The sequence below is a fragment of the Sphaerodactylus townsendi genome, linkage group LG05 (assembly GCF_021028975.2).
Source record: "Sphaerodactylus townsendi isolate TG3544 linkage group LG05, MPM_Stown_v2.3, whole genome shotgun sequence".
NCBI classification, from domain to species: domain Eukaryota; kingdom Metazoa; phylum Chordata; class Lepidosauria; order Squamata; family Sphaerodactylidae; genus Sphaerodactylus; species Sphaerodactylus townsendi.
Genome location: NC_059429.1, coordinates 137,416,183 through 137,433,392, shown reverse-complemented (window position 1 = coordinate 137,433,392; position 17,210 = coordinate 137,416,183). Strand labels below are relative to the sequence as shown.

At 48.6% G+C, this 17,210-nt stretch overlaps 1 protein-coding gene across 3 annotated transcripts in view; it reads right to left on the bottom strand.

Moving 5' to 3' along the window:
* The window catches only part of LOC125433917 (papilin-like), a 32,775-nt gene extending 17,404 nt beyond the window's left edge, over positions 1-15,371 (bottom strand). For 2 of the 3 annotated variants that reach the window (XM_048498846.1, XM_048498848.1), the window contains exons 1-6: positions 15,250-15,371; positions 7,186-7,359; positions 6,397-6,564; positions 5,059-5,226; positions 3,260-3,427; positions 1,526-1,693 (exon numbers count right to left, since the gene is read on the bottom strand). In XM_048498846.1, the coding sequence (XP_048354803.1) occupies positions 1,526-1,693; positions 3,260-3,427; positions 5,059-5,226; positions 6,397-6,564; positions 7,186-7,359; positions 15,250-15,316 (913 nt within the window). In that variant the 5' untranslated portion in view covers positions 15,317-15,371. The remainder of the gene's footprint in view (positions 1-1,525; positions 1,694-3,259; positions 3,428-5,058; positions 5,227-6,396; positions 6,565-7,185; positions 7,360-15,249) is intronic. The other variant, XM_048498847.1, reaches the window with a different exon arrangement.
* Between the last annotated feature and the right edge of the window lie 1,839 nt (positions 15,372-17,210).

The window sequence follows — 17,210 nt, the reverse complement described above, 5'->3', positions numbered from 1 at the left end:
AGTCTCCTACAGGAGAGAAAAGGGGGGATATAAATCCAAAGTCGTCTTCTTCTTATAAACTGAGGACCTCAGATTCTCCCTTTAAATCCGTGCCGAAGGGGGTGGATTTAAAAGGAAAATCTGGGGAAATTTGGCGGGTGCCTGCTGTCAGGGGTGCAATTGTTAAGCTAGAAGCACCAAACCTTCAGAGTATCTTTAGGAGACTCTCCTAATGATACCACCCAGGTTTGGTGAATTTTGGTTCAGGGGGTCCAAAGTTATGGACCCTCAAAGTTGGAGCCCCCACCTTCTATTAACTCCCATTGGAAATAGTGGAGGATGGGGGCACCCCCTTTTGGAGTCCATAACTTTGGACCCCCTGAATCAAACCTCACCAAACCTGGGTATTATCATCAGGAGAATCCCCCAAACAATCCCTGAAAGGTTGGTGCCTAAACAATGCACCCCTTGCAGGCCAAAAACTGAAAATACACTAAAAATGTTTTTAAAATCCACAAACAGGGGGGTGGAGCTTCGGACATGAATGGAGGGAGTTTGAACCCGAGGAACCCCCCCCCCCTCCTTACCTACGTCCTTGTGGCCCCTGCCTGGTGGAATGCTCTTTCTTCAACCATCAGGGCCCTGCAGTACCTTGGACAGTTCCATAGGGCCTGTAAAACTGAGTTGTTCCACCGGGCTTTTGGGGAGGCTACCTGCTGATTTGCTATCTCTGCCGTCCCCTGAATGCCATCTTCACTGGCTGCCATTATTGGTACATCTAGTCCCCTCCTGGGAGGGTGGGAGATCCTTTCTCTAAGTTGCCATCTGTGGTTTGGTTCTTATTGTTTTAATTGTTTTAATATGGCTATCAATCTTGATCCTCCTTGATCTGAGATTGCAAATGCCTTAGCAGACCAGGTGCTCAGGAGCAGCAGCAGCAGCAGAAGGCCATAATATCTAGTTTGACTGTGGAAGAGCTGTAGATGTCTCTTCTGGACTGCAGGACATGCATGTTTTCATTCATGTCTTTCCCCCAGCACGCCTCTTCCTTTTTCATAATCTGTCTCTGAAGGGCTGTGTCATTTAATGCATGTGTGGTTTCCCAGATATCTCGCCTTTGTATTGTATGCCTTTGATATCCCAGATATCTTGCCTTTGTATTGTCGAAGGCTTTCATGGCCGGAATCACTGGGGTGCTGTGTGGTTTCCGGGCTGTATGGCCGTGTTCTAGCAGCATTCTCTCCTGACGTTTCGCCTGCATCTGTGGCTGGCATCTTCAGAGGATCTTCAGAAGATGCCAGCCACAGATGCAGGCGAAACGTCAGGAGAGAATGCTGCTAGAACATGGCCATACAGCCCGGAAACCACACAGCATCTCTTGCCTTTGGTAAATACAGGAGGAGATGCGATGCCACCTTTGGCAATTAATGCAACTTCTTTGCCTCCCTGTCGCTTATATTGCCAGAAAAGTTCTAGCAGCCTGGTTTGCTGCTCCTGCCCAGCCAGAGAGACACAAGTCGCGTCAGTCCGTCTTGCTTGCTCTTACCTGGATTCCGACATTTCCAAGCACATTCCGTCTGGGTTTCAAACCTGTTGTCGTTCCCTTCGCAGCCGCCGTAAACGAATTGCTCGCACGTCTTGTTGAGCGAGTTGTAGTAGAATCTGGGAATGTGGCCAGAGCAGGGGCCGGGATCTTGCGGAAGTTTGCAGATGTCTGTGGGACCAAGTAGAGGAATCAGGGTGCAGTGGAACGAATGTGGGCGCTCCAGCCAAATCCGCACGCAGCCGTGGACGGGCCCCAGTGGGAGAAATGTTTACTCAAGCACTTGTGCCCAGAGGTGGGATCCAGCAGGTTCTCACAGGTTCGTGAGAGTAGGTTACTAATTATTTATGTGTGCTGAGAGGGGGTTACTAATGGGTGGTTTTGCCACGTGATTTCTGCCTTAGTTACGCCCCTCCTCTCAGCAGTAGCGCGCAGAACTGGAAGCAGTCTAGCAGGAGGTAAACCGGCGTGCAGTAAGCAGCTCATGCCTGCGCGGTATCTGCATTCACCTATGTCGCGTACAATATTGCCTTGGCTGCAGTAATCCTTGCCACAGCCCCGCCCAGGAATGCTCCTGTCCCTGAACAACAACGCCCGACCACGCCCTCTATCGCGTCTCCGTCTGTTCCATTGGCGCTACGCCACTGTTTGAATCCCACCACCATGGGAACCTGTTACTACAATTTTTGGATCCCACCACTGCTTGTGCCCCCCCTTTTCATCTTATGAACTCCCTTCAGAGCATCTGAAATGCAATTAACAAAAACCCCTCCCTCCTTCAAAAAAAAATAAAAGTCAATATGGAACCATTAAGCAAATCAGTCTCCAGAGGGGATGTTAAAATCCACATTTACAATTTCAGCCCTCCAGGTTTTTGTTTTGTTTTGAGGGACCAGGATATTTTAAATTAAAAATAAAACAATAAAAGCATAAAAGCCTGTAATTAAGGCCCATTAGGCACAAGGTGTCTGCCGCACGGCAAGGGAAAATGTCCCTCGGGGCAAGATTTCTTGTAACAAGTGACGCTGCTGAACACCTGCCCTGCTGCAGGCAGAGTGAAAAGCACATGAAAACCTGGCAGTTAGTAACAGCAGCAAACATGCCCCAAAGCAAAGGCCTCGTGGTGAATGCTACTTCTGGTTGTGGTAAGTGCTCCGTGCATAATGGGCCAAGAACAATATCAGTAGCACAAAGCCAGCCAAGTTACTGAAAGCCTGGGGTGCTGTGTGGTTTCCGGGCTGTCTGGTCGTGTTCTAGCAGCATTCTCTCCTGACATTTCGCCTGCATCTGTGGCTGGCAGCATCTTCAGAGGATCTGATAGTAGGAATGGAAAGCAAGTGGAGTATATATACTGTTTCCACTTGCTTTCCATTCCTACTATCAGATCCTCTGAAGATGCCTTCTCTGAAGATGCTAGCCACACATGCAGGCAAAACGTCAGGAGAGAATGCTGCTCGAACACAGCCATACAGCCCGGAAACCACACAGCACCCCAGTGATTCCGGCCGTGAAAGCCTTCTACATTACTGAAAGCCTTTTGGGGGAAAGGCAGCATTGTCCTGGTGCCGCTGCTTTGAAGACCCTGTCACTGCTCTGTTATTGGGAGGAGGAGAAGTAGAAAAGTTGATTTTTGTTCCCTTCTGTAAGGAGTCTTACAATCACCCTCTCCCACAACAGACACCTGGTGAGGCAGGTGAGGCTGGGGGAGGGGGAGGGCCAGTTTCTCTGCTCTCTTACCTTTCCTACTGCAGGTCTCGATGCATTCTTCTAATGTGGGGAATCGGTTGGCATTTCCCTGGCAGCCTCCGTAAGGGAAGGGCAGGCACTCTTTGCTCGCCGGGGAGTAATGGTACATGCGGGTGTAGTTGAAACAGGGCCCCGTGTCTGCAGGCAGCACACAGATATCTAACACAGAAAAAGAGGGTTGCTGTGCATCAGGGTTGTCGAACATGCAGCCTAGAAAGAGTCTGCTGCCTTGAGAGGATTTATTAGGCCCATGAGCTAGTTACAATTCCCATCAGCCCCTGCCAGCAATTGGCCATGCTGGCAGGGGCTGATGGGAATTGTAGTCCAAGAACTAGTCTGGAGAGCCACAGGTTGCAGACCTGATGCAAACCCCCGCCCCGCCTTCACTCCTGATCTCACCTGGTGAGCTTGGCAGAAGAAGAAGAAGAAGAAGAAGAAGAAGAAGAAGAAGAAGAAGAAGAAGTAGAAGAAGAGTCCAGTAAGACTCTTTCTCCTACGCCTCTGCTGCAGAGAAAGAGGGGGGGCACCAGTGGCTGGACCCTCCAAAGGCCCAGTGGAACAACTCCATCTTACAGGCCCTGTGGAATTCTCCAAGATCCCGCAGGGCCCAGACAGCTGGAGGAAGAGTGTTCCACCAGGCCAGGACCAGAGCCGTAAAGGCCCTGGCCTGTGTGGAGGCCAGCTGCATCATTGAGGGGCAGGGGACCACCAGCAAATTGGCCTCTGCCAAGTGCAGAGGCCGAGTAGGGACATAAGGGGTAATGCGATCCCGAAGGTACGAGGGTCCCAAACCGTGTAAGGCCTTGAGGGTCAAGACCCACACCTTCAAAAAGGATTCGGAATTCAACCGGGAGGCAATGGAGCTGGCGCAACACAGGCTGGATATGATCTCGAAAGGTGCCCCCTGTGAGCAAGTGTGCCGCTGCATGTTGGACCAGTTTCAGTCTCCGAATCAGGCGCAAGGGCAGGTCCGCGTACAGAGGTGGGATCCAGCAGGTTCTCACCAGTTCCCAAGAGTGGGTTACTAATTATTTGTGTGTGCCGAGAGGGGGTTACTAATTGGGTCTGCTTTTCCGTTAGAAATTCCATTAGGTCCAAAAATCATAAAGTACTGTTGTTTCCCATGTGGCTGGTTAGCGAAGGTAGAAAACGGGATCATTCTCCCTGTTGGGCTGTTTTAAAAACATGTTTTAGAAATATGGCAAAGATCCTTGTTTAAGGAAAATATCCTTCGTTTGATTTCTACAGACAAAATGAAGTATTTGAAAGTATTAAGTATTTGACAGGCAGTCAATTAGAGGAGAAGTCGTTGTTTCTGTTGGCAGCAGACGATAGGACTTGCCATAATGAGTTTAAATTATGGACAGAAAGATACCAGCTGGAAATTAGGAACTATTTTTTACAGTAAGAGTTTTTTACAATAACAGAGAAATTATTAATGCCCCGCCCCCGGAATGCCCGGCCACGCCCCCATCGTGCCCCACCCAGCCCCATTGGCACTATGCCACTGTTTGAATCCACCACCATGGGAACCTGTTATTAAAATTTTTGGATCCCACCACTGCCCGTGTAGAGCGAGTTACAATAGTCTAGCCTGGAGGTGACCGTTGCATGGATCACGGCGGCAAGGTCTGCTTGGGACAGGAACAGAATAACAGATGGTTATTAGCCACCGTGCCACCCTGGCTCTCAACTACATCACACTTCCCAGGGTTGGATTCTGGGGCCGAAACAATGTTCCTGTCCCCTCTGATCTGAAAGCTGGGGGATTTCCTTCCAGCTCATCTTACCTGGGTGGTGACAAATATGCTCACATTGCTGGAGAGTGAAAAACCGGTTCCTGTTGCCTTGGCAACCGCCGTAAACGAACAGCTCGCAGGATTTGTTGTGTGGGTCGTAGTAGTAGCGAGGCATGTGCGCCTCGCAAGGACCGGGGTCCGCGGGGAGTTTGCAGACCTCTGCAGGGGTACGAGGGGGGGAAAGGAACTGTTAGAAGGTTGGTACCACGGATACAAGGCTCGCGACTCAGCTGGAAGACTCTGGGGAGTCAGTGAGATGCCCATAAATGTAGAAGAGAAGAGTTTGGATTTACATCCTCCCTTTCTCTCCTGTGAGGAGACTCAAAGGGGCTGACAATCTCTTTTCCCTTCACCCCACCCCAACAAACACCCTGTGAGGTGGGTGGGGCTGAGAGAGCTCCGAAGAACTGTGACTAGCCCAAGGTCGCCCAGCTGGCGTGAGTGGGAGTGCACAAGCTAATCTGATTCACCAGATAAGCCTCCACAGCTCAAGTGGCAGAGCGGGGAATCAAACCCGGCTCCCCAAATTAGAGTGCACCTGCTGCTGGTGTCCCTGTTATGTTTGCCATTTCCCCCACTGGCTGTTAGAGAGGTGGCAGCACAGGCTGGAGGGAGGGATTCCTTGCCAGCAGCAGGGCCTTTTCCAGCCTCCTAGGGCATTGTGCCTTGCTTAAGGACCTCCCCCTCTCCACCCCACGTCCTCCCCAGGCTACACCCCCAAATCTCCAGGAATTTCCCAACCCAGAGTTGGCAACCCCCTCCCTCCCAGGGTCTGACCACTGGGGTCTGGTACCAGATGTCCCTTATTATTAATCGCTTACTGACGGTTACTGCTGCTGTAGCTTTATAGTTTAATAGTTTTAAGGTTTTGTATTATTTTAACCGGGGCTATTCAATTTGTTTTGTGTTGTTGTTTGTTGTTGTACACCGCCCTGAGCCCTCCGGGAGTGGGGCGGTTTATCAATTCGAATAAATATCATCAACAACAACAACAACAACAACAACAACAACAACAACAACAACAACAACAACAACAACAACAACAACAACACTTGTTAGAACCCACACTTTGCACAGTGCCCGGAAATAGATGGGCAGGGAATTGAATCAGGAACTCACACTTTTTAAGCCCAGCTCTGTCGTCTTTACTCAGAAGTAAGTCACGATTTGTTAATAAACCTGGGGTTAGCACAGACAGGGTTGCAGCCCCAGCAATTATGCCATAGCACATATTTGGTTACTTGGTGGATGGATCTCTTAGCCAGGAGCTCTCAGACGCTGCTGCTGAGGGACCACTTTGGCCTGAATCTCTCTCTCTCTCTCTCTTACCTGGGTACAGGCATTTGGTGTGACACTTGTCCAGGGTCTGGAACCGATTCTTGTTGCCCCGGCAGCCACCGTAAGTGAATTTCTCGCAGGTTTTGTTGGTATGATTGTAGAAGTACCTGACCTTGTGATGTTTGCAGCGCCCCTGTTTTACTGGCAACCTGCAAATGTCTGAAAAACAAGGTGGGGAGGGGATTTCTGATGGATTTCAAACACAGACAGGACAGCAGGGCTGAGGGAGTAGGGTCGTCATCCTCTCGTTGGAACCTGGAGACCCCCCAAAATTACAACCCAGGTGCAGTATTTAAAAATGGCCTCTGCCTTTCAGGAAGTCATTTTCCACTTAGTCTAGGCTGACCAGACGTCCCGCTTTTGACGGGACAGTCCCGCCTTAAAACAATTTGTCCCGCGTCCCGCGGGTTTTTCAAGTGTCCCGATTTTTGGAAGGCTGCCGCACTGCCTTCTGTGACAGAGCGGGAAACGGGAGTGCCCCAGAAGGCCGTGCGCTCCTGCAGCTGCGCACATGCGCGCGCGCTTGCTTTCCGGTTTACAAAGGTGACCATCTGGTCACCTTAACTTAGTCACATCCTTGTTGATTTTGACCAGCAGTGGATTTCAAGCAGAGGTCTTTCATATCACTTGATGTGCTACATGATCCGTTTTCCACAGGAGATACCTGGGACTTTGGCACATGTAGCAGGCACTCCAACCGTGAGCCACAGCCCTTTACAAACTATTTCTACCACAGATAGATGGGATACAGGAGAGGTGCATAACCCTGACGCTGCTCACCTTTGTACATGCAGCTCCAAAGACACATTTCCAGGGTGGGAAACCTGTTCTCATTTCCGCCGCAGCCACCATAGATGAAGCCCTTGCAGGTGTGACTTGATGATGAATAGTAAAACACTGGAAAGTAGCCATCACATGGGCCCTTCTCTGCAGGGAGGGTGCAGATATCTGTTCCTGGAAAAGAGGGAGACAAGATAGAAAAAGTGCAGAGAAGGGCAACGAGGATGATTGAGGGACTGGAGCACCTTCCTTAAGAGGAGAGGCTGCAGCATTTGGGACTCCTTAGTTTGGAGACGGCTGAGGGGGGATATGATCGAAGTCTATAAAATTATGCATGGGGTAGAAAATGTTGACAGAGATAAATTTTTCTCTCTTTCTCACAATACTAGAACCAGGTGGCATTCATTGAAAATGCTGGGGGGAAGAATTAGGACTAATAAAAGGAAACACTTCTTCACGCAACGTGTGAGTGGTGTTTGGAACATGCTGCCACAGGAGGTGGTGATGGCCACTCACCTGGATAGCTTTAAAAGGGGCTTGGACAGATTGATGGAGGAGAAGTCGATCTATGGCTCCCAATCTTGATCCTCCTTGATCTCAGATTGCAAATGCCTTAGCAGACCAGGTGCTCAGGAGCAGCAGCAGCAGCAGAAGGCCATTGCTTTCACATCCTGCATGTGAGCTCCCAAAGGCACCTGGTGGGCCACTGCGAGTAGCAGAGTGCTGGACTAGATGGACTCTGGTCTGATCCAGCAGGCTAGTTCTTATGTTCTTATGTTCTTAATGCTGGTCTGCTTGGCAGGAGGGAGGCATTGGAAGGCAACAAGAAGAACTTGCAACACCAACCAAAAGCTCAGACAGAAGATGTCCTCTGCCTGGTGGAATGCTTTCACTGGGGATATTGAACACAGTTTTGCAGGGCCTGGAAAAGAGAGCCGTCCCACCAGGAATATGGTCGAGGCAGCAATGGGGATACATCAAAATAGCCCCCTCCCACTTCTCCGCCACTCTTCATGGGTCCTGTTTATGTAACCCATGCCGTTTTAGTCTTTTTGTTTTGTTTGGATCTTAGGGCCCAGGGGATTAGAGCTCATTGAGCATGTGCAGTTGGTAAGCTTGCTTACTTATTACCTACTGCAAGAGCCCCCCCCCCCCCTCCGGCTCAGTTGATCTGGCCTGCAGCAGGAGAAGGAAGGCCTACAGCTTAATTGAGGGAATGACTTATTTTCTTATGGGCCCAAATTGAGGGAAGACCTGCAGCAGCTACATCAGATGCAGAAGGCCAGATGAGAGAAAGAAGCCCTGCTTGATTCATAGTTTGGACTTTCTTGCTATTCTTTCGTTACTGGACACTGTTAGTGGTGGCAAATGTTCGGAGTGCTTTTTTTTCTTAAAACAGCACTGAAGATTTTGTACAATTGAGTTGTGCTGCATATACATATATATTCACTAGATGTTCACTATTATTTATCCTTAAATGATAGAAAGTTGTGTTACAGATTAAAGGTTTGTTGATTTGTTCAAGCAATTTCATATTTGTTTGTTAAGCCACAGGGTGCTGTCATATAATATTTCCTAGGTCTCCAATGGAGATTGATGTGGCCAAGGATAAGTAGGTTGCATTTATATAGAATTAAACAGTGGCAAAATAATAGAATTTTGGCCCGTGTATTAAGTTGGAATAAGAACCTGTGAAAGTTCTTGTTGATAAAGGGTGTCATGATCAGCCCATTTCTGGTTTGCTCCTGCCATGTTTCCTGGCTGGGATGTGGGATTGTCATTCTCTGCTCTTCCCCCCTCCTCCTTAATTGCTGTGGTTGTCCTTTCTCACTCTCTGTACTTTTGCTTCCCAGGCAATGCATTATCAGCTCATGAGATACTTGCTGTTGTAGTTCTGCAATAGAGTGGAATGCAGGTTGTCCTGACCTCAGGGGAGGATGCATTGTCTCTGGACCGTGGGACTGAGAGATCCCCCCCCCCCCGGGAACTGGTAGTCAGGGGTGGTGTTGTGTGACGTGGGGCACGATGTAGGGTGTAATGGAGGCCACTTTGCTTCTTAGGCTTTGGATATGACTACAGAAGTCTAAATGCTTTTTCCTGATGCTGTTTCATAATAAAGAAATCATCTGAACGCAGAGTCCAGAGAAAATGCAGCCTCCCCAGGGTCAAAAAACCCTACATTCCACACTACTGGCAGAACTACAACAGCAAGTGTCTAATGAGCAGCAGAGCAGGGGGTGTGTGTGTGTGTGTGACTGACATCCTCTGAGAGTCCAAAGCCCTGAAAGCCCCCACTAAGCCTAACCAGAGAATGCAGAGTCCAGACACCCCGAACCCTTCCCAAATGGTGAACTATTTGGGCCTGACTTCGGAACAGATAGGATAGTGATGGTGAACCTTTTCGAGACCGAGTGCCCAAATTGCAACCCAAAACCCACTTATTTATCGCAAAGTGCCAACATGGTAATTTAACCTGAATACTGAGGGTTTCGTTTAGAAAAAACGGTTGGCTCCGAGGCACGTGTTACTCAGGAGTAAGCTTGGTGAAGCAACCGTGCAACGCTTCAAATGGGTGAATCACGATCCTAGGAGGGTTTGCTCAGAAAGAAGCCCCATTGCCAGCAACCGAGCTTACTCCCAGGTAAAGGATCATGCTCAGGCCAGCCTAGATATGTGTGTGTGGTGTGTGTGTGGGGGGGTGATTTTCCACCCCCCTGCCACATGATGAACTCTGTGCACGAGTGCCCACAGAGAGGGCTCTGAGTGCCACCTCTGGCACCCGTGCCATAGGTTCGCCACCACTGAGATAGGACCAGAGGTGGGATGCAGCCTATTCGCACCTATTCGGTAGAACCGGTTACTAAAATTGTCTCAGTTCGGAGAACCGGTTATTAATGATTAACTCCAGTAGGGACAAAGCGGTAATCTCTGTCCCTGGGTACAACAAATCTCGTCAAGTGGAGGATGCAAAATCGTCCCCCAGGGCCCCCTGTGGCCCCCCTGCCCCCCATGGCACCCCCCCCACATGTGTATGAACTGTATGAAATAATACAATATATAGTAATTCTATTTTTTTTCATTGTTATAAAGGTTGGGAAAATATTATAGGTAAAGATTTTTCATTTTCTTTTCCCCCCCTTGAAATTTATATTGGAAAGGGAGGAGTTTAAACTACTCTTTTAGATTAAGGATTTTGGATCTCTCCCTCTGTTAGTTTTCTTTCAAGTGGAATAGATAAAGTAGTTATAGGAATCTGAAGGGGAACTAGAAAGTAGGGAGGGAGGGAAATATGGGAAGGAGGGTGGCAAAATAGGATGTTTTGGTTGGCGGGGTTGAGAGAGATAAACAATTAGTAATATGTTAACAATTGTAAACAGTTTTTGGTTTCTCTCCTTAAGTTATTATTTAAAATCAATCAATATAATTATATAAAAAAGAAATAATACACTACCTTTCGGTATATTGCTTTTTTAATACTTTAAACAGTCATTATTTGAATCTAGAGGCGGGGTGAAGGGGAACTGCACCTGGGGCAGGCGCGCCCTGCGTCCTGGCCACAGCCTCACCCAGGAATGCCCCGCCCCCGGAATGCCTGGCCCGCCCCCGTCGTGCCCCGCCCAGCCCCATTGGCGCTACGCCACTGTTTGAATCCCACCACCATTGGAACCTGTTACTGAAATTTTTGGATCCCACCACTGGGTAGGACCCTGTGCAATAGACAGCCCTCAGCCTGTGCACACTCTCTCCCATCCCCCAGACTTAGGCGAGTGTTACTAGGGATGCTTGAGTTCCACAAGGCTCCAGCCAGAGACCACCAATAAACTGGTGCCTGATCCCTGGCAAAGATCTGAAACAAAGGCAGGAATCGGAACCCCTGGGCTAGAGAAGCCGGCCCCCCTTCTTCCTCCAGGACACCCCACTGCAAAGATGAAAAAACCAGCAGGACAAGGTGGTGGTCCCCATAAAACTGAAACCTATATATTTATATTTTGGAGCCTATGTATTTATATTTTGGAGCCTATGTATTTATGGAGCCTATGTATTTATATTTTGGAGCCTATGTATCTATGGAGCCTATGTATTTATATTTTGTGTATGACCTGCTCCTGTTTGATGTTGAATTATGTTGTTCACCGCCCAGAGCCCTTTGGGGATCGGGCGGTATAAAAATCGAAGATATTAAAAAAAAAACCTGGAAAAATATCCCCCTCCAAGAAAAGGAAAAAAATCCAAAGCCAGCTCAAACCCAAAGCCCAACACAGCTTTGCCCAGATTCTCCTAACAGAGAATGGGGAAGTCGGCAGAACAAGCCAGAGAAATTAGAAAATCTCACCAAAGAGGCAAAATAACGTTAAAGACTTGGAAAGCCTCATCAGGAAACAAGATTTAGAAATCCAACAGCTTGGGGAAAAGTTCGAAGCCTGTCTTAACGATGAAACGCAAACCTGGGGTGAAACTTGGTGAAATAGCCACAGCTGGCAACCAGCCAAACAGAAACTGCCCAAATGAAAAAAAGCCCAACTGCAAAGTGCAGAAATTAAAATAAAACCGTCAGAAGAAAGCGACACAGTCGATGTCCAAAGTATTTCTCCAGCACTTCCTCCTTCTCACGAGAATGAGAAAATATCCAGTGCCTTAGCTCACTCTACACAAAATCAAAAAGAAGCCATAGCCTCTGAGTATGTGCAGAGTTCTGAACTCAGGGCTCCACATATTCCTTTAAGCAGGGAACCATTGGCTGCAGACACCCCTACTGTAAGGGTTGCTTGAGATCTGGGGTTCAGTTCTCGCATTGCCTGTTTCCGACTAAGAATGCCAGCTCAATAAAGAACTTAACATGGTTGCTTTTCACTGGACTTTACTGGTTCGTTACACCTACAAAGACAAGCCTCAGTGATATTACAACAGGAACAGGGTAGCTGTTCCACAGAACCTTAAAAGAACTTAAATTCAGTGTATTTGGACAATGCAGCTGTGCACCCAGTTTCCAAAGAGCAAAGAGTCTAGTCTAGTACCAGGAAACAGCCCTTTAATTATTCTTGTTGTAGCTGCAGGAAAGAAGGGAAATTGGGACACATGTTTGCTAATCTTCAAATGTGATATCTTGAACTAAAGCACAAATGTCGAGCCTCCAGTTTCAGGGGCAGCACGTCTTGGGAAATCTAAGGCAGATTCTCGATTTCCAAACTGCCTCGGAAGAGAAAACTCTGGCGAGCCAACATTGAGTCACATTTACAGGTGATAAGAGATTGCAAGGCTCGCTCACCTGACCCAAGAGTTTGCATAGATAATAGGGTATGAGTGACTAACTTTTTCCCCAATTGCAGCAAGAAGAGAAATGTTCTAGTTTGCTAGCCTCACCTCTTTGGAAATAAGAAGGAGGGGGGAACCCTAACTCAAATGTTTTTCCTCCTTTTATTTAGGTGTGAGTGTCAAATAAAATATGTCCTATATGCTGTGTGTGTATTACATCTTTGTTGCATAATAGGCCGCTATTTAAGGTGCAAAAGTCCCTATGATGTTTTGTGTTCGTTTGCTTGTTTTAAAAAGCTTTTCTTTTACATTTATCTCTCATGGGCCCCTTCCGCACACACAAAATAATGCGTTTTCAAACCACTTTCACAACTGTTTGCAAGTGGATTTTGCCATTCCGCACAGCTTCAAAGAGCACTGAAAGCAGTTTGAAAGTGCATTATTCTGCGTGTGCGTAATGAGCCTTGGTTTCTTCTCTCTCTCCTTGCAAGCTCTGCTGAGCTGGCAGCCTTAGTTTATATCTTTAACTGGGAATTTGGGGGAGGGCCAATGGTTGGGGGCAGTGGTGGGATTCAAATGATTTAACAACCGGTTCCGGTGGTGGGATTCAAATAATTTAACAACTGGTTGTTTACGAGCACCATTTTAACAACTGGTTCTGCCGAAGTGGTGCGAGCTGGCTGAATCCCACCGCTGGTTGGGGTCTCCCCTGGGATTTTCTAGTGGGGCTCCCTTTGGGAGCAGAGCTGGTGCCTTCAGACCAGACGACGTGGGAACCACGGGATCCTTTTGTTTTACGTGCCCAAATTAGAGGGCTCTGTGCCCGCGTGGAGTCACACTTCTCTCACTGTGGAAGGGGTTGCCCTGTTGCCAGGTTCCAAAGTTCCGGGCCCCAGACTTATAAAGTGCAGTGGGCAGTTCTTTGGGTCTGTTCTTCTTGTGAATATCTATGGGGTTATTGGGGTACTGTGTGGTTTCCAGGCTGTATGGCCGTGTTCTGGCAGCATTCTCTCCTGACGTTTTGCCTGCATCTGTGGCTGGCATCTGCAGAGGATGTGGGTGTTTTCTAAAAGTCTTCCTATTCTTGTCTTGTCTTCCCTGTTACCAATATATATAAGCTGTATTGTTTAATTTTATTTAAACTGCTATCCTTTTGTTGTTTTCTATATTATTGGTTGCTATATTAATGTTTTCACCACACACAACGCCTTGCAGCTAGCCAAGCCTTAAGCTAGCTAGACTCCAGGGTGCCTCGCTTTCCGCTACGTTGTCTTTCTAGTTTGCGCTAGTGGCATGGCTCCCCACACCACCTTTTCCGATCGCACCTTCAACTCCGACTGGAGCCATGATCCACTAATACTGTCAGTTTTATGCCCCATGCAGGCTGTCATGGTACTCCTTAACCTCCTTTTCCCCAGAGTAAACATCCCCAGCTCCCTAAGTCTCTCCTTGTAGGCCATGGATTCCAGACCTTTGACCATTTTTGGTCACCATCCTCTGGACCTGTTCCAGCTTGTCAATAACCTCCTTGAATTGTGGTGCTCAGAACTGGACCACAGTATTCCAGGTGAGGGCTGACCAGAGAGTGGTACCATTACTTCTAGATCAAGGGTGTCTAACTCTGGCGCTTCAGATGTTCATGGACTCCAATTGGCCATGCCAGCAGGGGCTGGTGGGAATTGGAGTCCATGAAGTGGTTGTTGTGGGTTTTCCCGGCTGTGTGGTCATGGTCTGGTAGATCTTGTTCCTTTCGTTTCACCTGTAGTCCATGAGCATCTGAAGTGCCGGAGTTGGACACCCCTGGTCTATACCCTATAGCCGTGGTGGCGAACCTTTGGCACTCCAGATGTTATGGACTACAATTCCCATCAGCCCCTGCCAGCATGCCCAATTGGCCATGCTGGCAGGAGCTGATGGGAATTGTAGTCCATAACATCTGGAGTGCCAAAGGTTCGCCTCCACTGCACTATAGTCTCCAATTCTGCACAGCCTGTGCAAACAAGGGATGTCAATTAAAACAAGTTAAAAAGAATACGGAACATTACAAGCCATAATGAACACAGCTGACAAATCAGAAGGACCTGTTCTCCACAATAGCCGGTAAAACAGCCCTACTCGGATCTTTGTCTGTAGTACCTGGTAGTCACCGATAGACAGTCGCTGAACACGGAGGTTTCATTTGATTGTAGAGCCTAGTAACAATCGTCGTTGGATTTCTCCTGCTGGGAAGGACCTGCCTGAAGATCTTTGGAAACTTATTTGCTTTTCCATTTTGAGAAAGAGAACCTCTCTGAAGTAGAAAGCAGAGAGGAGGAGGAGGAGGAGGAGAAGAAGAAGAAGAAGAAGACGAAGAAGAAGAAGAAGAGTTGGATTTATATCCCCCCTTTCTCTCCTGCAAGGAGGCTCAAAGGGGCTGACAATCTCCTTGCCCTTCCCCCCTCACAACAAACACCCTGTGAGGTAGGTGGGGCTGAGAGAGCTCCGAAGAGCTGTGACTAGCCCAAGGTCACCCAGCTGATGTGTGTGGGAGTGCACAGGCTAATCTGAATTCCCCAGATAAGCCTCCACAGCTCAGGCAGCAGAGCGGGGGAATCAAACCCGGTTCCTCCAGATTAGAGTGCGCCTGCTCTTAACCACTACGCCACTGAGAGAGAGAGAGAGAGAGAGAGAGAGAGAGAGAGAGAGAGAGAGAGAGCAGGAAACTTGGCTGCAAAACAGTGTCTGGACCAGCCTGGGCTTCGCTGTGCCAGGCATTTCGTAGCCTGCTGTCACATGTAAAGGGGACATAGCCGTGGTTGTGCCGTTACTTACCCGGATCTGTATGAGCAGCCTGCAGGGCAGAGAATGCCCCCAGGAGCAAGAATCTTCTCACTTCCATGTTTGGCACGTTGGTCTCTGGCTGGCAGCGGACGCTGCTTGTTTAATGCCAGAACGATGGAAAGGGGGGGGGGAAGGAGGCAGGCTGGGAAATCGGCCAGCCCCTCCCAGGTGGGAAGGAGCAGAATCAAAGGCCGGCCTGCCTACGTACTGTGGTCTTGGGAACGGAGCAGAGACTGACGTGCACTCCACACCTGCACAGAATATGCCCCCCCCCAAACACCCCCCCCCAACCCCGAGATGCATGTGGGGAATTTCAAGAATGGAGTGCATTCCTGAAAGGGAAGGCATTCTGCCCACGAGGAAAACCTCAGATTCCCCCCATCCCTTTGGACCATGTAATGTCCGACTAAGGACATAAAAAGTACCATGTGGCCTGTTCACAAACTGGGTGTTTGAGGTTTTTTGGCCTGCATGGCTGTATTCTGGTAGCTTTGGCTCCTATCGTTTCACCCATATCTATGACTGGCATCTTCTGAGGCATATCCATGTGCCGTGGGCAGAAACACATCCTGTGAAGATGCCAGCCACAGATGCAGGTGAAATGTTACGAATAAAAACTACCAGATCACAGCCACATAGCCCAGGAAAACCACAACAACCAGTTGATTCATAAAATCATAGAGTTGGAAGAGACCCTACGGGGCATCAAGTCAAACCCCCTGCCATGCAGGAACACACAATCAAAGCACTCCCGGCAGATGGCCATCCAGTCTCTCTTTAAAAACCTCCAAAGAAGGAGATTCCACCACACTCCGAAAAAGTGCATTCCACTGTCAAACAGCCCTGACTGTCAGGAAGTTCCTCCCGATGTTTAGATGGAATCTCTTTTCCTTCCCCTTGAACCCATGACTCCTGGTCCTAGTCTCTGGAGCTGCAGAAAACAAGCTTGCTCCCTCACCAACATGACACCCCTTCAAATATCTGAACATAGCTATCAAGTCCCCTCTTAACTTTCGCTTCTCCCCTCTTAACTTTCACAGCTCCCTAACTCTCTCGTCAAAGGGCATGAATTCCAGACCTTTTACCATTTTGGACACATTCAAGTTTGTCAATATCCTTCTTAAATTGTGGTGGCCAGAACCGAACATTTCTGGCCAATGCACAGTAGAGTGGTACAATTACTTCCCTTGATCTAGGCACTATACTCTTATTGATGAATCCCAGAATTGCATTGGCTTTCTTGGCTGCCATATCACACTGCTGACTCGTGTTCAGTTTGTGGCCTACTAAGTCTCCCAGATCCCTTTCCAGCCATGAAAGTCCTTGACAGCCCCCTGCCCTTTCCAAGGGTTAAATATAATGCAAAGAGCTGACATTTTCCAGACATAGAGCAATATGGCCAGTGCATTCCTCAACAACTGTTGATACTCCTGTCATCTATGGGACACAGGAGGAAGTGCATCAAAGAGCATACGTTCCATGCTCAATTGCACAGTGCAAAATCTGCCACACATCTTCCCTATAACTATTTGTACAAAGTTTCCTCCTTGGTGCCTCCACTGGTTTGTGTCCTTGTTACAAACTATCCTTTGACAAGGGTCGTTTCCCCACTTACCTAGACCAAAGGTTGCTGTACGCTACTCCCAGCGCGCGTAATTTCTGGCGTGCTCCTGGGCTTCCCCACGACCCCGCGTTCTGCACAGGGTCATCAAAAGGCGCCATTTTGATAAGCCCCAGGAATGATGTGCGCTGAGGGGGCGCAACAGCGGCAGCATCGGGGCGGCTGCGTTGTCGCCGCCTCTGTAGTGGGGAGTGCCGGGGGACCCCACACTACTTGGGGAGAGTAGCGCGCAGCAGACGGTAAGCGGGGAAACGACCAAGGGATTCCCAGATGCAGGGCTAATCTGAAACCGGTTGCAGTCCAGGTCTGATGGAACAGACTTGCTTTCTAA